General features: G+C 47.0%; 1 protein-coding gene across 35 annotated transcripts in view; it reads right to left on the bottom strand.

The window, feature by feature from the left end:
* Window positions 1-23321, bottom strand: part of Kalrn (kalirin, RhoGEF kinase) — a 605866-nt gene that overhangs the window by 413325 nt on the left and 169220 nt on the right. For all 35 annotated transcript variants that reach the window (XM_039088642.2, XM_039088658.2, XM_039088661.2 and 32 more), the window contains 2 exon segments: window positions 14713-14787; window positions 7895-8009 (listed from right to left, as the gene is read on the bottom strand). In XM_039088642.2, the coding sequence (XP_038944570.1) occupies window positions 7895-8009; window positions 14713-14787 (190 nt within the window).

Below are 23321 nucleotides of genomic sequence, written 5' to 3'. Positions count from 1 at the left end.
AGGATCTCCCTGGTAAGGGGAAACAGAACAGACATCATGGGCAGACTGGGAGTGAGTGGGATGGGAGCAGGAAGGAGCAGCTGTAGCAGGACCGGAAGGAGAGAATGCTGGGCGAGACAGCTGGAATTAGGGGGCATTTTGAGGGTGAGGTAGAAACCTAGAGCAATGGAAACTCCAAAGAATCTATGAGGGTGACCCTAGCGAAGACTCCTGGTAATAGGGGGCACTGCGCCAGTCATCCTCTGTAACCAGGTACACCTTCAAGTAGAGGGATTGGGACACCAACCCAGCCACAAAGCACATTTTGTCATGCCTACAGAATGTGCTTTAACGAAGCCTCGTGTAACCATCATCAGAGAGGAAAACTTCATCCAGCAACTGAAGGGAACAGATGCTGAGACCCATAGGCAAATACTGGGCAGAGCTTGGGGTGTCCTGAGGAAAATAGAGAGGAAGAATTGGAGAGGTCAGAGAGGTCAATGATGTGACAAGAACACCACTCATAGAATCAACTGACCAGGACTCAAGTGGAGTCACAGAGATCAGGAAGCCTGTATGGTCTGACATAGGTCCTCTGCATATATGTTATGGTTGTACGGCCTGGTGTTCATGTGCGATTCCTAACAGTGGGAGCAGGGCTGTCTCTGACTCTGTTGTCTGCCTTTGGGACTCTTTTCCTCCTTCTGGGTTGCCTCATCCAGCCTTGATGGGGGATTATGTGCCTGGTCTTATAGCTTGTTATACAATATTTGGTTGATGTCCCTGGAAGGCTGCTCTTTTCTGAGGGGAGGAGGAGAGGGGGGTGAATCTGAGTGAAAGCAGAGGTGGAGGGGAGAGAGTGAGGGTAGGGGAGGAGAGGGGAAATGAAACTGCAGTCAGGATGTAATATATGAGAGGAGAGTAAACAAAAAGGGGGGAAAAAACCATAAGCTTTGATGGTAGAGACCATCTAGTTTTGAATTTACACTGGCTATGACTTCATGGGCAAGTCATTTAACCTTTCCTGGCCTCAGTTTGCCAATAAGTGAAATGGGAATAACAACAACATTACCTCCGAGAGCTATGGGAATTGAGTCAGTGTTTGTAGAGTCCTAGCAGGACCTGGAGCAGATCTAGGAAGTACCCAGGAAGTGCCAGCCATCGTTGTCATTCTTCCTCTGCATGGATACAGCTGTGCATGCCCCAGCCTCCTCCATTCCAGCCTCTGCTCAGCTGCCAAAGTCAATCTCAAAACTGAACTTTAATCATCCTTCTCCTTACGAATGACTGTCAGCAAAACTTCTTTTACAAAAAAATTATTCTGCCTTATATTACATCCTAACTGCGGGTTCCCCTCCCTCCTCTCCTCCCAGGCACCCCCACCCCCAATACACCCCACAGCTTCCCTCTTCCCCCAATCCACTCCTGCATTTCTCTTTAGAAAAGGGCAGGCCTCCCAGGGATATCAACCAGACATGGCATATCAAATTGTGTAAGAGTAGGTAACTTCCCTCTTATGATTAAGTCAGCAAAACTTCTTGACTGGACCTGTGGAATTCCTTTCTGCTACCCCTCAAAGTCTTTATGTTTCTATCCTCCTAGGTTTTTGAAACTTAATCGGACCTCTGACCTTCCCTGCCTCACTTCCCCCTTGCCCTGAGCCCTTTGCTTTGCCTGGGCTGCCCATCACCCCCGGAATTCAAAGCCAGAGTCTCCTGGTGCTTGGAGCACAGCCTTGTAAAACCCCATCCTGACTCCAAGACAACAACACTGCCGGTGCCATGCTGCACACCACAGCCCTGAGCCAGCTCTGCACCCAGCACCTATAGGTGCTGCTCATGCCGATGTGCCCGCCAGACTCTGCCAGGCCACAGAAGGAAGATCTAATCCACCCCCTGCACCATGGCAGCCCTTGGCAGCCCTTACTGACTTCCGAGCAATCGATGAATTGAAAAGAATTTCACTGATCCTTTGATATCGACATCAATTATAGCACCTCTTCAAAGCACTGACAAAAGGAATCAGGATTGATTTCCCTTGTTTGAATTAACTAAGAGGAACTTCTCAAGAGACACTTTAGGACCCCATTAATCTTCTATTAATAATTTTGTTATGAGCCCCCAGAGTCAAAAGTTTTCGTTTTCACTCAGTGTTAAGAGTTGAAGTTTCTTCCCTGGTGTGGTCTATTACTCTAAGTCCGGAGAGCCACTCACAGAAACCTGGCTATGATGGGATCACTGTCACTTTGCTGAGTCCCAGACCATGTGAAGCGAGATAGTCTATGAGAGAAACATAAACACGATGCTCCAAACAGTGGCTGTTCCTGGGGCCATGCGGGAAGGCAAGACAGCTATAGGCAGCAGGACTGGAAGTCATGGTCAGCCTCTCAAGTTGGGGCTAGTATGAACTGCTTCTCTCACTACCATGCTTTGAAACTCTCATGTTCTTTATATCTATTGTTTTAGATAGCGTATATTGCTGTGTATTGTACATATAACTATCTTATTATTACTACTAATACCTCCTTAGGGGGAGAAAACAATGGCTATTGAGAGACTAAAAGATTCCTTCATGACACCTTTATAAATTAAATATTAGAATACTAGAGTAAGAAATGTGGAAATAGCATGCCCCTGTCTCACCATACACTGAATATCTTCCATCAGCACCCCTAAAAGCCCACCCCACACGATGCAAGGTCTTAAAAGGCTAACCCATATCAATGACATTAGTGACCATCTTTTGGGAGAACTCAGTCAAAAGCAAGCAGGAGGGAAGAATAAGGTCATGATATCAAGTCCCTGTTCCCTTCCCACCAGGGTGGCAGTGGTATCTCTCTCCCAAACCCACAGCTCATCTTTGGAGCCTTTCTGATCCTCCCAAGCCCTGCCTAGAAAGACTCATTGCCCTAGCTGCTGTTTCAAATCTGTGGTTTCCCCAATCCTCACACCTGTATAATCTGTCCCTCAAAGTCTCCTGAAACAACCCAGGCTTCGGCCATGTGTTTCTTGACAGCAAGCATTGGAGAGGAGACCTGAAGCTGTGTATACGAAACTGCTTCACCCTCTTCTGCAAAGGTTGCCATGACTCTAAGGAAAGTTATAACTAACCACAGCAGTTACCGCTGGGGTTTTATGTACCTTGGCCGCTTAATAGAAAACTATTTGCTCTTCAGGACTGATGTGACAAAAGGACACTTAACTGAGAAATGTGTGTGAAATGTGAAAACTGCAATGAACAAAACGACAAACCTTCCACACAGGCAACCAAATATGTCTAAGGGGCCTTTTAAAATGTAATTTTTAGGCAAATGCAAGCATAAATAGTGGTCTGCTGATCTTACTGGTCCTGTTACTGGCCCATGCTTCACTTTGATTTCTCCCTGTACCTTCCTTTAATTGGTAGTCCCATAACAAAGGGCGGGGCACCAACAGCTCCCTCACAGGTCCCAACAATGAATGGCTTTAGGTGGTAACACTTCAGATAGAAGTGTTACTTGTGTTAAAAACTGCAGGAGGAAACCTTTGCAGCCCTCCCACCTCTTCCTCTAGCTGTCTTTCTGGCCCTTTCTGCTTATTTTGATTTTTTTTTCAGCGACGCAGCACCAAGACAGTTCTGGCGTTAAGCCCCATTTATCTTTTGCTAGAGTCAGTAGAAGAGATGCAAATATTATCAAACAATAAGCCACAAATAAAGGCACCTTGGTTTGACTGGCATTAAAGAATAACCCATCCTAATTTCTTGTCATCTCTCCTGGCTGATGTGACACTTGCGTTCCTTGACAGAACACTCAGCATCTTGGCAGAATTTCTAATAGCCGAGTTGATAGAAGGTACAGCACTTGGTGCCTTAGGAGCAGCAAACAGATGATTGTGACAAAGCTGGATAGCAGAGATGATGAAAAGGAGCAAGCTGCTGTGACAGAAACAACCCTCACTCGCTACCTCAAGCTCGGCTCCCAGCCGAGATGTCCACACTGCGGACAGTGCCTGGACATCTGCTTACTCCTGGTGTGCAGTTCCAGCCTGATCTCTCGATTTTGAGGGCTGTTTGCCCGCTGATCGTATCTGAGATTTTCCTTTCCGCTCCTTGTGCACCTGAGTAACTACAAGCAGATAGCAGACCAGAAGGACAATAAAGATTAGGTAAGTGCAGACAGCTAACAGTGAGAGAGACGCCATGACAGCGTGCTACGATTCCCGTCTAGGGCCTGGCTCATGAGTGAGTGGAAGGAAAGACTTTTAAGGTCTTTTCTCGACCTATGATCTCTCAGAACAAGGTGCTGAGAAGAGACTTGGGGTGTGGATGTCCAAACTCAACAGAAGCAAGATGAGAAAAGGCCTCAGCTCAAGTTAAGATGGACCCGGCAAGAGTAAGAGAACTGGTGTGAACTATGACACCCTTGCATGATCTCAGGCCCCAGGGGACGCCCCAAAAGTCTCACCAAGAGTCTTAGGAGACCACAAAGCAGTTCTGTCGGGAGTGGACATACAGACAAGATGCCAGACAATGAGTCCTTTAGGGAGACAGAGAAGGATGTATCTGCTGGTTTGAGGGCCTGGATTTTATGGGGGTCTATGTTTTCCAATATCAAAGCAACCTAGAACTGAGGACAGGAAGGAGACTAAGAAACACACTCCTATGTCTGATCTAACGGGACAGTTCTTTACAGCATTCCTAGTGGAAAACTGTGCAGTGTCCAGTGCCCTGACCAGAGATGTCTGCTCTCAAGTGGACAGGTTGTTCATCTGAGCTCTGATCCCTACCTCGTACTAGGGGTGCACCAGAGGGAAAGAGTAAGTTATCCAGATCCTGCCCCTTAATGGCCGCACCCCTGGCCTCTGAAGTCAGGGGTTGTTCCTCTTCTTCCATCAGTGGATGCAGTCACTCTGACCGTACCGTGCCTGGTGTGTGAGACTACGGCTCGTGGTACCTCAGAGTTGAATGCAGCGGTCCAGACAGGGCATCCCTGCCCAGCAGGCGCACTACTATTTATGTCTAATCACCACGACTTCTGTCAATCATCTTCTCTAAACAGGACGGTCCCTTAGAACCCAAGATCCTTCTGCCTTTCAGTTGTCCTTCTGTTAGCTGGTCCAGGCCTGGGTTCAAGCACAGTTACATCTGTACTGTCCTTTACTGTGACCAGTTTGGGTTATGTAGAGAACCATCCAGGTGTCTCCTACTTTCCTCAATGTGTCTCTTCTTGCTCACCACGAATCTGCCTGGTATATGGACGAACCAGATTTTGATAAACAATTGATAAAGGCAAGAATAAATGAATATCGAATGTCACCTACAGACTTGAGCACACCAGCCTGTAGTGAACATCTCCAAACTGAAATCCATTCTTTCAACATCTCGAAGTGTGATCCAGGATCAGTAATTTCTTTTCATCAGAATCATCCACCTAATCTAGCTTCGTTTCACTCCCAAACACAGACTAGGCAGGGGAGTAGCACACCCAAGTTCTGAGTTTTCTTACCACAGCTCACTGCCTTTAGCACAATTCTACTGCGGATTCTGTTCCCACGAGTGATGGATGGCATGTGAGCGCCCTTCCAACATGATTAGGAAATGACTAGTGGGCAGGACTAGGTGGTTGGGTGCACTGGCACTCACAATTCCAGTGAATATGAGTTCTCATGGAGGGAGGCAAGGGACCACAGACAATTCTCGCTACTGAAGGTAACAACAGCCTTCCTGCCTCCCACCCATGGGAAGCTGGGAAGAGCCTGTGTGTGCTGGGGGTGGTGGTGGTGGCACTGGCAGTGGTGTGTGTGTGTGTGTGTGTGTGGTGTGTGTGTGTGTGTGTGTGACACAAGCTGCCATGCCGGGAAGCAGAGAACAGTGTGTACTATGCCCCTCACAGACCACGTTCCCCTCAGTCCCTCTTGAGTTTTATTTTATTTATTTACTTTCTTGCCCTTCAGAAATCTTTCCCTTTCTTTTTTTTTAAATTTTTATTTATTATCTTGTTTGTTTGGTTTTTTTTTTCCTTTCTTTTTTTCGGAGCTGGGGACTGAACCCAGGGCCTTGCACTTGCTAGGCAAGCGCTCTACCACTGAGCCAAATCCCCAACCATCTTTCCCTTTCTTAACTGCTTCCAATCCATTTTGTCCCAGTCTCTGCTTAACAAGTCAGAATGAAGGAAGTGTGTTCTTCTAACTCCTGTGCTTTTATTCTCAAGATGGAATGGGTCTGTCTCGGATGCGGGCTTGCCATGAGCACTGAGGGAAGAAAAACACATCCTTCACGTCGCCAGGGATTCTAGTTTTTGGCTCTGAAAGAAGTGAGAGTCTGTCATGAATTCCCACAACAATCCCTCAGGTAGATAGCTTCAGGGAGTGTCTTATTTCACAGCTACTAGCACACTTGGGGAAAGCACTTTTTAAAGCTGCTTAGCCCCAACAAGGCTAAAGTACCAAACCATACAGCACAATCATGGGTTATTTGGAACATTTCCTTGCTCTGAGTCAGACAGGAACTTTTTTTTTTTTTTAAAGACCTCCAGACTCTTTATTCTACCTTACCCTCATTCACTCACATTTTAAAAGTTCCTCGGGTATAATCCAACTTATTTTACTGAAGCTTAAGACCCCAGTGGATATCATCCAAAAAAAGAAAAAAAAAACCCTCTTCTATATCTGCTTATTTGCAGTCTTCTGCCTGGAGCTCTCCGGGGCTGCCCATTCCATTCCACGCATGTTTTAGCATATGATGCTGCTCCTCAAACTCCTTTCACCACCTGCCCATCAGCATCCACCCATCCCTTCATGCTTCCTGCCCTGGAGTTCTCCAGAAGCCACCGCTTGCCTCACTTGACACCTGCCCTGGGAAGAGAACCTAATCAGCATATTCAAAAATATCCGAGGTCTCCTTGCAAAGACGAGCAGAATTTATAGCTCAACCGCCTAATTTACTAATTATCCCATAAGATGAAAGTTCTGAGAGCCCGAGGCGAGTCGCCTTATCTTCCACAGCCAACGTTCCATAGGCACCCACCCACTCAGCTAAGAGACCAAGAGTACTGAGCGTCATGGAGGAGTGCCAATGCCGCAGTCAGGAGGGTCACGTCCCCGGCAAGCTCTGCAGCTTCCCGGAGAGCCACTCACATCCGGTGTCAGCCCAATCCCTAAATACATACTTAAAATTCCATACACATTTGCTCATGCTGCTCTTCAAGGGCTCTTCTGGGTCTTGCATTCCAACTAGTCAAAAGGTTCTTCCTTTCCTTCTCAACACACAAACCATGTCTATGGCTCATTCTCTATCGGCTACCTCTGGTGTGGCCTTGAGTGTGTTTCCCAGCCTTTCCTTCATTATCATCCTTTGACCTGGAAGAGCCATTTACACCCTTCAGTCTCTCCATCAGTGAAACCTAATACCTCACGTGTGTCACGTGTATCTTTTACATGTGTGCGGTTAACGTATATGAAGTGGGACTCACTTGCTGTCCCTGATAGCAGATCTTCTGCAATGTTACCCTGCTTCTAATGGGACTGGCATTGATCCATGCCCTACTTCCAGATTAGCAACGTGAGAGAAGTTACTTGCCCCGAATTCCAAGGGCTGTGGAAAGACTCTAGAAGTAGCCATTAGGTAAGCCAGAATGGGATAGGCAGAAGTTTTCATGGAAGTAACCAGCAGCTTCCCATTCTTCTAGACCAGGCCAAGCTATCTCCTGCTGTGGGCTCCACACCAACCCTCGAAGCCTGGGTGGGATTCTCACCTCTGCCCACAGTTACCACTTCCAGATGAATCCCAGCAGGAACCAAGGGTATGCAGTAAACAATGGTTGGTGATATTCCAGAACAATTAGAACCCAATCCAAGGGCCTCCGGCAGGCTCAGTGGCTGTCTCAGTTCACTGGCATCAACTCCCCCTCCCTGCAGACAATTCCCCTTCACCTTACCTTGGCACACTGGCCAAATACGTCACGAGTTTCCGTAGGTCTTCCTGTCTTATTCTGTCATGATTGCTTCGGGCAGGGAAGGTCAGGATGGGTCCACCTCGCTTATCACGACCCCCTGGAGGGAACGAGAGTGGGTAGTTTAAGAAAGCGTCAGGAAAGTCAGCTACAGATGAAAAACAGTGTTACAGAATGTCAAAAGAACAGGCGGGCAAGTGCCTGAGAAACTGGTCACCGCTTCTTAGCAGGGAGGAGCTACATGAAGGTAAGGTGTATGACGTTGGGCACATCTCTGCTGCCTTGTCTAGAGATTACTAAAACCATGATGGGCACACTGCAGAGTTATTGCAAAGACTTCTCAGACAGCAGGAGGAGGTACATGGAAAAGAAGCTTGGCACATAGGAGATGACAAGAAGGTGGTTGGAGCTGTCCTTGGTGAGAAAACAAGCTGAGCCAAAATGCTTTGCCTTGGAAATTCAACCCCCAGCCACTTCTCTTTGCAGACTCCAGTGGTGTGGGATTATTCTCCAGGAGCTGATGACAAGAGAGGCCTCAGACCATCCCTCTGGACAGCACTGCCAGGAGGTTTACAGACTCAGTAAGATAACACTGAGGACTCTCTACATAGCCCAGAGGCCAGCTCTACCCACTGGTTGCCTGAGGTGCCAAGCATCACATCCAATGAAGAAGCACATCAATCTCATTAGAAGCATGCATGCTTAGGGTCTTACTAAAAACTGTATGTAAAAAAAAAAAATAGCTGGGAGGAGTGAACCAAGATGGCGGCCACTGTTTTACTAGGACAGGATTTGAGGTAGCCATGGCTATATCCTCTGCTTTCCACGCTCTTTCTCTGCTCTTATGATGTTAAAATTCATTCATTAACAGACACTAAAATTACATAGCAGACCAAGTTTCTCAGGGGTTGTTGGATGGCCACCCATCTCTGTATAATGGTCACAGTGCATCTCAAGAAGCCACGTCATCTCCATGGTGCACACCAAAAGGGGATTTAATGGGAGAAAGATAGGGGGCACATAGGCGTAGTACCTTAGCAACCCTAGGAAGAAGTCTATGTTAGCTCACTATCTCCTACATGACTGAGCAGACCAGGACCCCTCTGTGTGAGCTCAGGCAGAATGCTTCCCTCTGATCATAGAGCACACAGGTGTTGAGTGTGTGTGTGTGAGGGGGGTGAGGGTGGGGAGGTGGTGGTAAACAGTGAATCCAGAATACCACCAAGGAGGAGGAGGCTGCAGAGGAAGGACACCGGGTAGGTGACTCCATGAAAAAAGTACCCACTGTACACAGGTGAAGACTTAAGATTACATTCCCCAGCACCCACATAAAATTGGGACATGACGTTGTATATCTATGACCTTAGCACTTGAGAGACAGAGAAAGGCAGATGTTTGATGGCTAGCTAGTGTAGCCAGTCAGTGAGCTAGCTGAGATAAAGGCCCATGTCTCAAAAAACAAGGTGGAGAGTAATTGAGGAAACACATACATGCATTCTCACATTCATGTATTCACACATGCAATCATACACACACACACACACACACACACACACACACACACACCATGCCACACCACAACAAGTCACACCACACCACACAAAGATGACTGGGGAGGCTGCAGGCGAGAGAGGATTAAACAAAATCAAACCACCAAGCATGATCAGCATCTAGTTCCCTCTCCAGAGGCTTTGTGCAGATACAGAGATGAGCCACAGACTTTCCAACTCTAGACCTTTCATATTCTCAGTCCTGGCTTTCTGCATCGACAACCACCTTCATATCATCTGCCTTGGGAGGAGAGAGTCCTTATCTCCCAACTGTGATTCAAGGAAACAGAAGGGTTAGACAGACAAATTCTCAGAAACTGGAGGCTCTCAGACATCCTTCTCTGCTAGCGTTGATCTCAACACTGTAAGCATTTGTGTGTGTGTGTGTGTGTGTGTGTGTGTGTGTGTGTGTGTGTGTGTGTGTATGTGTGTGTTGTATCTGTCTGTCACAACTGCTAACTTTCTCTTTGACCTTCCATGGATAACCATATATCTAGGGCTAGGGGACCCTGAGGAACAGAGACTTGCATGGGCAGAGGGCGAGCAGAGAGAGTGATTGATAAGAGTTACAGAACCACGCACAGCACGAAGTAAGGTTCTGAGTATGTAAGGAGCCTTCAAAGGTGGGAAATTGCCTCTTTTGTCTCCAAAGGTGTCTCTCTTGTGTGGATCAAGAGGCCAGAAAGGGAGGCGGCGTCGAACTTGTCTTTTTCAGAATGGAAAACAAAATCCCAGAGTAAAGAAGAGGAGGAAGTGCAGAGGAAGAGCAGCATTACGCTGGGAAGCCGGGTCAATGGATGGCATGAGGCCTCACAGGGTACAAGACGAAGGACCCAGCACTCAGATGATAGTCTTTCTAAGGCACGTTGCAGAACCCAGGAGGGAGAAGAAAATAAAGTCACGGAGGAGGCTAGCTCAGCCTGCCTCAGAGCAAAATGAGAGACCGACACCACCTGTCAAGGCCAAGGTAGGCTAATGAGGTCAAGGCCACACAACCATTGCCAGTAGAAACCATTCCATAGGAATGGGGACAAAAAGGGCTTCAAAGATAGATGCTGAGAGACAGCGTCTGTCCGGGCCCCATTCTGTGATGGCAGAGTAGATCTGGGGAAGAATGTGCCTAGGAGGAGCAGGGGAGGGTGAGGTCTGCTCTGCTACACCAGGCGATCCCAAGAGGATGGGCCCTCTGCCATCTATCCTGTCAACCAAACATGTCAAAGGCAGGAGAACAAGGCTACAGATGATATATCAGAGGTCAAAATCATGGCTGACCACAGGAGAAACAGACTTAAGACCCTGGTGTCCAGAGGCTGACTATCCACTAAGGCGGATCACTGATAATAACCAACACACTATTGGCCTGAGGAGATCAGCAGAGATGGAGCATGGCACCCCAAGGTTGCTGAACATATGAGAGAGGAAACACGGACATATTACAAGCATCACAGATGCACGTCTTTAATAGAACCAACGACTTGTGCAGCAAGTTCTCGGCCTTTAGCTACCTGTGCAAGGCTTCGGTGGTAGGAGCTACAGGATAAGGATGTGGGGAATGGGAGGGGGTTGTGCCTTCTAGAAATGCCAACCGCTCTCCTTCTGTGTAGACAGGAAAGCAAGGGCTGAGGAAGGAGGAAGGCCCAAAGTGAGAGACGTTGATGTTTCATTGACTAAAAGTAGGGAGGCCTCACACTCTCGGGAGGCAGCAAGCTCCAGTTCGGGCAGCAGATGGATGTGGCGTAGGAGGGAGACAGATCTCAGGAAGCGTACGGAAAGTTGGATTCACATAACAATAGCACAGCTCTCTGCACGGTTTTAACGGATTCACAGGAGTTTTTTTTTTCCCCCCTCAAAGGGAATAAGGTTATTTTGTAGTTGGAAATGCCACGTTAGACTAGAGAAAGTTGGTTATTGTAGGATTTTTACAGAGTTAAATGTTAACATGCTTTGATGGATGGTCCAAGTCGAGGGTGGGAGGACTTTAAGATTCAGCCATCCCCAAACTTCTCTCCTCAGTTTCAAAGATCATCTAAGGAACATACTCTGAAACCCTGAGGCCCAGAGTACAAAAGGTTGTCCCCAGTAGCATCGAGGTATCACCAGAAGGTGGCCAGAGGCAGGGTGTAAGCGTGTGAGGATCCTAGGGATATAGTGGGTCCCATGTAGGAGGGCTAGGCAGAAAGAAGGGATGGGGTGCTGTGAGTGGGAGGCCAGAACCCCGGGGCTGCGAACCATAGAACACAATGGAGCAGGACTAAGACAACAGAGGCACCAAGGGACAGAAACAGCCACTGTCACACACCCACATGCCCGCCTGCAGAAGTGGTTGGGCTGTCCCAGACTATTCCAGATGTCCGTTGTCATGGTAACATGCTTTATTTTACCTGGGCAGAGGCAAGATGCTGGCAGAGGAGGGCGGGTGCAGCAAATGGTCCGTTTCTCTGCCTACCATGCTCCTGGCTTTGCTCTCAGAATGAAATGTGTCTGCCACACTGCATTATTTAACTCAGGATTTCTCTGCTTGATTCTATTTTTGTGTTGTGTTTCCTGACTCGGCGTGTATAGAATAGGGAAATCAGTTTCTGCTTTCTTTCTTGGAATGTAGTCAATCATTATCTCCCAATCACCTTCAGTGTCCTTCCCAGGCACTGAGGGCAATGTTCCCTAAGCTTAGAAGCTCCTGACCGGGCAAGCATAGATGAGTCAGGCTTGGCTCATTCCAGAGTATAGCAGTGAGCGGCACACTGCCAGTTCCTACCTTCCTTATCCCTGACTGCCTTTCTGGCAAACGACCTCCATGAGTTCAATAAGGTCAATGCCCTACCTCTGTCCTAGGCCTGACTTGTCCCCATTCACATCCAATTGACCTACATAGGAAAGCAAGCCACTAACAATGAAACAAGGGTCCCCATATCAGAACATATTATATCTGTCTTCATAGTCCCTGAATGGATGCAGAACAAGATGGTGTCAGAAAAGATAGGCTAGGTCTAAAAGAGCTTCTGGAGGAGGGGGAGTGGAATATAGCTTGTGAAGGAGAGGAGAGGCTCAAGCTGGCAGGTATGAGAAAGATTGGGAAGGAAAACATCTGTCATGAGATTAACAGAGGCATCAGCAGGACATCCAAGGGATAGGAATGACACTGACACCGCCATCTTAACAAAGGGCCATACAACAGAAGGAAGTGGACTGTAAACCTGTTCTAGGGATCAAGACTGTGGGGCCCAAGGCAAATGGATGCACAGAGGCCACCAGGACGTCCCTACGGGGTCTTTTCAGAGTTCAGTAGGCACTGCAAATCCTAGTTTACTTTGTCACATACATGCCTCTGTGCTAGAATCACACCGCAAGGCTGTTCTACTATGCCTCTAAATCTTTAGTGACGAAGGGCTCACCCCATGACACAAACAGGGCAAGGCAGCCTCTGGATCTCAGTTGTTTCAACAGCAACAATTGCGAGAGAATACCAGTCCACCCACTGTTACAGAATACACACAGTATCTTACAAAGGTTCCTGTGTACCTAGCACATGTCTGCCTCACCTCCCATGCCACACAGACTTGCTGTTCTCCCTTCTCTGGTAAGGCAGAGACAGCTCAAATATGGTTTCCCTTCCTACAGAGGACCTCCCCTCCTCTCCTTTCCTTCTGTGGTAGTTGCTGTACATGAGCTGAGCCAGCAGGGCCTATGGAGTGAGTTACCCTACTACGGAAGCAAGCTCACTCACAGCCCATGGCTCCACGGCTAGTCATTCAGACCAAAAAACCTAAGAAACAAAGGCTCTGTCTACAAGGTGTACACCATAGTTACTCTCTGTATAGCTCCTACTGTCAGCACCCAGCCCAGGATCAGGATCTGCCAAGTTCTGACCAAGAAGGAATCCAATTCAGTCACCAAGTGTGTGACATCATGGGAAATATACACTCTACCTAATAAAGCATGTGTGGCTGGGTCCAAGTGAACTGTTTACAAGAAGTGTAGCTGGCCAGAAGGCTGAAGATCCCTAATACCAAATGAGATGTCGAGAGGCCCAGGTGCATAGGATAGGCTGGGAGTGCCATGAGGAATAAATATTTGGGAGTTCACAAAACAAATAAAACAAACCAGGAACAAAACTTGAGAATACAGACACTTTTGTTTCCATTTGCTAAGAAAGCAAACGAGAATCCAAACCAAGCAACAACAACAAAACCAAACAATGCCCACAAACAACAACCACAACAAAACAAACAAACAACAAAACCCCCTCCTGTTTGTGGACCCACTAAGAAACAACATGAAACCCTGGGGAACACGTGAGGTAGATACACTCCTCCTACTGGAACCTCTCAGGGTGCCCCGGTGGCCCCCCCAGAGAGAGCAAGTCAGGCTGCAGGGTTGTGAGCTGTGTCTGGACCTGCCTATTGCTGCAAGTGTCCTCCGGAGTCTCCAGGTAAGGTCAGGGTCCCCTTTCCTCTGCCTGTCACTGGAGGGATGAAGCAGCCACTACGAACCTAACTGCTAACGTGTCTCCTCTCATAAAGGACAGTGAGTGAACACACAGACACATACACGCACACGCAGAAACACAGACACAGACACACAGACACCCACGCACGGACACACACACAGACACAAACAGACACACACACACAGACACAGACACACACACAAACACAAACAGACACACACACAGACATACATACACACAGACACACACACGCAGAAACACAGACATAGACACACAGACACCCATGCACGGACACACACAGACACAAACAGACACACACACAGACACACACACAGACACACACATACACACACAGACATATACACACACAGACACAGACACAGATATACATACACAGACACACATATACACGGACACACACACAAACACAGACACACCACATAGGCACACATACAGACACACACACAGACTACACAGACACACACACAGACACAGACATACATACACATAGACACACACACGGACACACACACAAACACAGACACACCACACAGGCACACATACAGACACAGACACACCACATAGGCACACATACAGACACATACACAGATACACACAGACACAGACATACACACACATAGACACACACATGGACATACACACAGACACAGACATACCACACAGGCACACATACAGACACACACACACAGATACACACAGACTACACAGACACACACACACACACACACACACACACACACAGACACACACCCTTTTTTGGGTCTACTATAAAGATGCATACTCACCAGACACAAAGGCCACTTTCTCCTTTAGGATAGGAAGGACATCAGAAGCTTTCAAACCATCATTCCGAAAAGATCCTGTAGGACAACCAAACAGAAAGAAAATAAAGATGTCAGCTACATATCAGCTAGGCCACAAGACCCCACCTCAGCCTCCCAGATCCATCGTCTAGGCTCATGCAGGTCTGCAGTCCAGCCTAACACAGGGAGAGTCCCCATTGTGATGGAGTTAAAACCTTCTTCTCTTTTCTTGGCCCTTTTCAGGAGAGAACAGTTCACATCACTCCCACTGAGCACAAAACTCCATGCCCCAGTGACAACACAGGCAGCCCTGCGGTGGCTGAGCAACTTCAAAATGGCAGGATGTTTTAAAGCACATTTGGACCTCTAGTGCCTAGCAGTGTCACACACAGATTGCATGGGATACAGTGAGTTAGTTCAGATAAAGTAGTTTACAGAACTCTGAATGACAGCTTCTTGCGGATAAGCTGCTAGATTTCATCCTACAAATGTGAAAATAACCAAGAATCTGTTAGCCAGAGGCCAAGTCGATCATGAGAACCGAAACCCATGCCCGTTCTCACATCACCATCAGGCCTCAATCTCCTAAGAAAGTGCACGTTCTCCGTCTGATTGTTTAAGTCTTGCTTCGTGACTGTAAAGTACTTTCCTGGGTCTAACCAAGTTCCTATCAGAGGGGTGGAGGCAGACACCAGAGTTCCCCAAAACCGGATAAGAAAGGTTCATCTAGAGAAACTGTAGTCCCAGAAGCATATGCCAACCCAGCCCAGTATGAGGAGCACAGGAAGGGAGAACCAACTTTCACCCATACAGGAGACCTCAGGCTGGACCACTGTAACCCTGGCAATTAATCCAGTGCCATACAGAACTCTGAAAGGGAACTGCCCACACTCATAGCCTTGGGGTTGTAACTGGGGGCCTCTTTGTGTATTATCATCAAGACATCACACGATGGAGCTCATAAGACAAGCAGTGCTATCAGCTCAGTACAATAGAGCCAGGGACCACGAACTACAACCCACATGCTGTGAGGCCAAGTCTGTAATCTACAAAGAAGAGTGGCATGCTGGGTAGGCTCCATCTCTCAGGCTCTCAGCATCACGTGAATTTTACCAACAGTCCAGGAATTAGCTCACTGGCCCAGGGAAGGGGAAATTTCATGCCCTGTGCACAACCAACCAAGGAAGAGAAGAGATGTGTCACAAAACGCCAGGACCCAAGGTCAGAGATCATAATCCAACCCCAGTCACACTCCAGTGCCAGACTATTTCATTTCTTTCTTCTCATTTATGTTCCCCTGATGCAGTGAACCTTTTGTTCGGCAATTAAGTCTCTTCAGAAGTTGACACACAATTTATGATGTAGAGTAGTAGAGAGTAGCTCTCACTGAGCTGCAGTGAGAGAGGAAGAAAGATAAGGAAGAAGAATTCTGACTTCAAAGACACCACCTTGTTTTCTAGCTCTGCCTTTAGTCTCTTCAGATAGGCAGGCTCAAGCCTCATCTCCCACACCAAAGACGATTACATCTCATGAAAGAGACTAATTAGCAACAGTTATTACAGCATTCACTAATAGTTCCTATTACTTGCTTCGCTTTGCTCTGTTTTCTTCCTCGCACAGCAAGGAAACATTTTTAACTTCTCAACTATCTTTAACTCTGGAACTGTTTGTGGAAAATGACATAGTATCAAGACAGCTTGTTTTTACAAGTGAAATACATTGTTCTCAGTTTTTAAATACTCTGCTTACATAAGTATGCACACTTAATTTCTATATAAAAATGAATTTTCTCCCATCTTTTTCTAGGTTATTTTTTTTCTTTTTTTTTTCTTTTTTTCCCCCGGAGCTGGGGACTGAACCCAGGGCCTTGTGCTTGCTAGGCAAGCGTTCTACCACTGAGCTAAATCCCCAACCCCTTTTTCTAGGTTATTTACAAGTTCAAAGTAAGGCAGGCCTGGTGGTGCCAGGCCCATAAACCCGGCTATTCAGGAAGTCAAGGCAGAAGGGTTGCAAGTTCAAAGCCAGCCTTGGTAACTTAGTAAAATGATTGGGTATGTTATATCCAACCCATTCTCATCTTCAGAGATGGAGGCCCTAGTCTCATCTTTCCATATATCTTCCTTCTCAGGATCTGGAGGATGGCCAGCAAGTCCTCCATAAAGTACCAGATCACAGGCTCTGGAAAATGTCAGTCTTGAGCTGCCCTCTTCCTTGATTCTCAGGCTTCTGCTTCCTTGGCTAGAGGCCTCCCAGTCAGTTCTGATGACTGCTGGGCTATATGCCTGACTTGTGTGCCCACCACAAGCACTCCCAAAGTACCCAGACTCACTAAATCCATTACTAGGAAGTAATCATTTCCAATAGTAGCAACAAGATTTTTTACATTATAAAAACATATGCTTGGGGGTCTTTTAAAGTAAAAGTTCCCTTAGTGGTTTAAATTAGTTTTTCATTTGCCAAAATTGAATTACAAATAACTTTTCAACAATACGTGTATTATGTAAAGCCAAGTAGAGCTAAACTAATTAGCCTAGGGGCTCGGAAATTGGTGACCTTGCATATAAAACTTATTTGCACTGGCTGAAGAGCCCGTGCATCAATTCCTCCAGGGACCTTGTGAAGCCAGCTGTTAGAATACATAATAAAGGGTAAGTTTATTGACTGCTAACTCGAACAGGACCAATGAAATTGGGATATGTTTTTACTACACATCCTGTAGACTCCTGGTAAATGGTCAAAGAATAAATAACTAAAGAATAATAACCAGTTAGCCCTTCCTAAAATGAGTTGCATGAGGCCAGTGGCATCACCTGTCACATAAGCACTGGTGGTCCTGGTAGATGATCTCTGGTGTCTCTCAGCTCTAATGACCCAAGCCTAAGTTCTCCATACTTATCAACACAATCTTAAACTTCACAGTCCTCTCACTGTTAGACCAACGTGTTTTGAAAGGATGCATTGGAAGCAAATTCTTCATTCAGTCTCAGCATGCTTGTAAAAACTAGAACCAACTCCCCTGGCTTCCCAGACCATTCTTTCTTGGGACCACTACTGGGACTTTTTTTTTTTTTTTGCAGGTAGACCAGTTGCCGAAATGGAAGAAAAAATGACAGAACTTCTATAAGTACACATACCTTGCAGGAGGCGGCTTGCATGCAACTGCTCTTTCTGACACAAAGGGTATCCAATAGCATTATTAGGCTGTGAACACTAGATCAATAGCAGACTGGTCTTTTCCTTAAGGAAGCCTGCTGAAACAGTGCATCCCTCACTACCTTATAGAAGGCCTGAGAAGTAAAAGCCCTTAACTCCTCCTTTCCCCTACGAGGAAAAACAAAAGTCAGCAGGAACTCTTGTGGACCTGACTCAATGTGGGTGTTGTGCTTTCTCCTAAGGACAAAGGCATGCCTGGCTAGCTTTCAGTGCTAAGCCCACCGCATTCATGTCCTGCTGCTGTCAGAATTACAAGCCTGCTGTTCTGTTAATTAGCAAAGTTGAAATGCTCTGCATTTATTAAGGAAGTAAAAAAAAATGCCACCACCATCTTCCCAAGACCCTCCGGTTCAGGTTTCTTCCCAGCCCTGTGTCTGTTCCTCATTGCCCTGAACCTCAAACAACATGCTCCCATTGCTGCCTGGTTCTCATCACATTTTCCTCCTCACTGCTTCTCATATGTGAAGCACCAACAGGGCCTCACTCTGGCATCCACTCTGCACTTCTAGTCCTAAGGAAGAGCAAGCTGGGCCTCGTGCCATGGGCCCTGCCTATGGGTTCTTGGGTCTGGGAAAGCAGTGATTCCCTTAAGGAAGCAGAGTGCTTGGGCTCCATGCCAATCTTCAGAGAGCAATCCTGAGTGAAACACACACAGAAACCAATGACTGGTTGAGCATTTGGTGAGTGTTCAAAGGTGTGAGCTGCCAGAAACCCATGGACGGCTCTCTATTTCCTTTTGGATTTCAGTCACAGTTCCACAATTTGCACTTATTTAAGGACGAGCGTGTAAGCATCCCAACATTGCTTCAAGTGGGCCAGAGCCCTCCACTAAAACGACAAACGTCCCAATACTCCTCGCCTCTTCTCCATTGCATTCCGTTGTATTCTGTGCAGGTGACATCGTGTCTCTGATAACAACCCGTTTTCCTACTGGCATACCTGTCTATCTCTGCTTGGAAGTCCCTGAGAGCAAAATCCAGTTCTTACTGGGCTTGGTGCTACCTCAGTCTAATACAAGGCTTACCTAGTGCATAATAAATACATGAATGAGGACTCATTTTCGAATGATCCTGGGAAGACGGAAACATCAAAATCTCACTCAAAACAGTGTTGGCTAAGAGTTCTTAGGGGCTCAGTAGCAAGAACATTTATTTTTTGCAGAATGTAAATTGGTGACTTGGTGTCACTTTGAAATGATTCCTAATAGCTAGCCTCATAGTCTTGCTCTTCAAAGTAATGGCTGTCACCTACCACCTAGAGCTTGCTAGAAACTCAGGATCCCAGTTCCTATTTAAGACCTATAGAGTCAAACACTGCATTAGAAACAGAACCCAGGTGTCTCTAATTACCCATTGTGAGGAAAGAGAGTGTCAGAGAAATTACCCTCACCCTAGTCTAATCAAGGTTTTATTATCGGCTCCAAGCCTGCTTTGTCCCACCATGAAAAGATTCCTCTCCTTGTCCAGGGTTTCAAATATTCAGGTCTTAGCTGCAATCCATCACTTATGTTCCATGCTGTAATAAAGGTTATCCAGGAGAGGTGTATTAAAAATTCATCTTCCAGGCCATTGAGACTGGACCCTGTCTTGTTTTGGGGCAGCATGAATGTTTATAAACTATGGCTATTCAACACTCAGAATGTGGTACCTTAACCCATTCCCTCATCCGATAAATGACTTCATTTCACAACAAGAATAGTTTCTTATTTTCTGAGATCTGAACTCTTCAGTAATCATATTTGCAGACCAAATCACCATCTTTGAGATGTTCCCAGAAGACAGGAGAGCCAATTTCTGTCTCTCTATCCCAGCTGATGCCCGACCTACAAAACCTCGAACACCAAGCAATGCTGGACAGGAAACAGGAGAAGGAAACGTGACAACAAGAGAGCTCCATACCCATGAGTACATGGTACTCATTTTATGAAACTCCCAGTGAGGGGAAGACCCATGTTCTGCCCTCTGGTAACTCGTAGCCCAGAATACCTAGTGTTCACTTTCTCCTAATATTGGGTATCTAGCAGACTGAATAAAAGTCAAGATCCTGAGATTCTGATACAGAACTTCAGCCCTCCCCCTTACTCTCCACCTAGCCACATGGTATGTGTGCTATCCCAATGCTGGGTGTCATCTCTCCAGTAACAACTCTGCCTGCAATGGGCATTGCCTGTCACTGAGGTGCCGGAACAGAAACATGATGTCATCCTAGACATTCATCTCTCCACCACACTTTCCAGTTTGGGCATTCAATCATGTTGACTCTACATCCTAAATCTCCCTCAAATCCATCATTTCTGGGTGGCTTCCCTGAGATCTCCATCAAGTTCAGCTGTCCCCAGTTGTTCCTTATCATTGTTGGATGGCATTGGTGCGTTTTTCTTTTCACACCTGTTAACGTATCCTGACATCTCCAGAGAAAAGCCCTTGTCATCTCATTGTTCCTCAACCACTGTCACATACAGGAGACTCCGGAGGTATCAGGACGAACTGATCACGCGCATGTTCCTGAACACACACATGTTCAGTAAGTTCAGTGGTGAGCTGGACGTGGATGGGCAGGACAGGCTCCTCCAGGAGAGCATCTGGACCAGGTTTTGAATAAGGGAAGGGCAGAAGATGGATAGGAAGGGGCCTAGGCGTTGTGCCATGGATGTGTAGCATTTACCTGCTGAAGAGGAAAACAGAGTGGAGGGTACAGCAGGCAAAGCAGGGAGCGCTGTGGTTTGAATCCCAGAAGCTGCTCCCCAGAGGATTCTGCCTTTGGGAGGTAGAGAGTTGGGTTGGGATGCATCAAAGAGGAGATCATGGAGAGAAAGTAGAGTTCGGATGCTCCCAGAGGAAAGCTGTGGCTCAGAGCAGGGCTGTGCCCAGTAGGCTCTGACGTCAACCTCCAGTCACTCCTGATCTGTAGTTGAGGCCAGGAGGGATTCAGACACAAGGCTGCTGATGGTAGCAGTCTCTGCTGATCTTCCCCTGAGTTCAAAGAGAGCCCAGAAGGACATTTGTTCTGAGTCAGTTGCAGGAGCCAGCCAGGCCAGGCGGTGGTTTCTGTGAGGCTCTGTGAAGATGCTTAACAGAACTGAATCACAAGTGAACGAGACTTACGTGGTCTCTCCTGCAGTGACTAGATGGCTTAGGAGAAGACGTTTTCTGTAGTGGAGGCCAGGGTTGGCAGAGAGCCTATTAGTGGTAGAGGTAAGATCTCCAGCCCCCCTGTTCTCCTCTTTCCTGAGTTAACATAAGAAAAGAAAGGGGAGGCAGCAGAAATGGGGGTGACAAGAAAAAGAGAGCTGAAAAGAACAACACACACGCCTGTGCGGAAATGGAACAAGTGAGTCTTTTTTTTTTTTTTGTGCTCCTTACAGATGTGAATGAGCTACTGAGGAAATGGCCCGTTGGAAAACCCCAGCAAATATAAATATATTTCTTGGAGCTCCCCTTAAAACAACTACCACCGAGGCAGGAAGTATGTGCTGAGAGACGTTCATCTGGCAGAGAGGGAGAGGGCAGATTCAAGTCAATAGGAGAACACGGCACAGCATGGGGCCCCACAAGCCTCTCCCCAGCCTGGAAATGCATGTGAGTAAAGCCCAGCCATTTTCCTCATCCTCACCACCCACAAATAATCAAATGGTCCCGAGCACCTTGTCTCCATACCCTGCAGGTATGAAGGGAAACCATGTGGCAGAATTCTCCTCTCTGGCCATGGAACTCCTAAGCAAAAGTCATTCAGGGTCCTCTGCTAGAGTGCTTTCAGTGTTCACAGAAAGGAAAACACAGGGATCTTCTTCTGGCAGTGTCTAAATACTGTTTTCCTAAACCAAGTGGCCAGGCCTATACAACGAGAAGCAGTAGCCAGGGACTAGGGGAGATAACCAGTGTGTGCAGAATTTATGAAAAGGAAAGGCGGTGTTTATCTTTGCCTAACTCGGGAATCCTTGAATGTGAGGAGCACTTTCTGCCCACTGATGTGCTCATGCCTGGCCTGGGCACCTACTCTAACTTTCCACTACACCATGCTGGTCCGGCTCCTCCTGTCTCATGCAGGTCATTCCTCCCTGTCCACTGCCACATCTGCCCTCCTTCACTAGACCCTAGCAAGATTCCTGAGGGCAAGGCCATGTGCTCACTGAGGTTCAGTGCCTGGAACAGCTGGGGCTTAGCTTCAGGGACTGAGCCCTGCAGACCCACAGAGCCACAGAGGACTTCCACACCGTGGCACCAAATGCTGTTCCTCTTCCTCCTGTGCACCCTTTCTGCTGATTCCTACTCCCACCTTCATCTTTCTCCTCCTCCCGTGCTTCCGGGTGGACTCTAATTGTAGCCAATTTCAACCTTAACTTTTAAAGTCAATATTAGATATAAAGGCCTGGCTAATGGGCTACTTTTGAAAAGCGAAAATGTGTAATACTCACCACCGCTAAATTAGCTCTATTAAAGATCACTAATCATTAGCACTTTAAACATGGGGTAACACCTCCCTAAGCCCAGCTAATGAGCAAACTGCTTCTGTTTATTCTTCACAGGACTTAATCGTATCTGGAGTTGAGACCTCAAATGCAATTCACACGAGCCCACTCTCCCTCCTGCTCCTGAGAATTTGGCATCCTTCAGTGTAACACAAACAACACAATGTGACCACTTCAGAAGTGCGTCTGTCCATATACCACTTTCCCCTGTACTCTAAATATCAGGTTACATAAGGTGTTCATACTACATGGTGGGACCGGAGAGGATCAAATACTTATCATCTTTTTTGTATCACTGAACAATCTTCCTGCATGAGACCTCCAAGCAACACTGAGCACGAGGACAGCTACTGGATATTAGCAATAGATTTGCTATTATATTTATAGAGAGCTGAAAGGACCAGGCTGTCACGGTTTAGGCATGTAAAGGGCTTGCTTTGCTCCTTAGGACTCTCAGTCTTGGTTACCCTCCACCTCCTCAGAAAAATAACAGTTACTGACACTAAAAGCAAGCCTCAACTATGTCATAACAGAGGGTGCTCAGTCAGACATCACAACCTGAAATGGCCCCGTGCCTCTCCACACTCTCTTCCTGTCCATGTCCTGTGTCCTGAAATGTGGACGCAACGCACATAGTAGCAAAGAAAACAAAACAAAAACCAATAAATGACAGCAGCCCATCAGCCATCGGGGCAGATCAAGGCAAGAGACCCTCATGGGAACACCACAGAGCCGTCCCAGTGCTCAGCCCAGAGTTTCTCCTTGCCCCACCTCCACTGTTTCAGTTTCCTCCATGCTCCTGTATTATGTCCCATGAGTGGAAGAAATGGCAGCAGAATATACCAGCACAGACTGGACCGAAGGGTCACAGTATTAAGTAAGTTCAAAGGCAGGGGAGGCAGAAGCAGGC

Source organism: Rattus norvegicus, chromosome 11 (assembly GCF_036323735.1).
Source record: "Rattus norvegicus strain BN/NHsdMcwi chromosome 11, GRCr8, whole genome shotgun sequence".
NCBI lineage: Eukaryota > Metazoa > Chordata > Mammalia > Rodentia > Muridae > Rattus > Rattus norvegicus.
The sequence above is the reverse complement of the archived record's forward strand: the minus strand, read 5'-3'. Positions and strand labels throughout refer to the sequence as shown.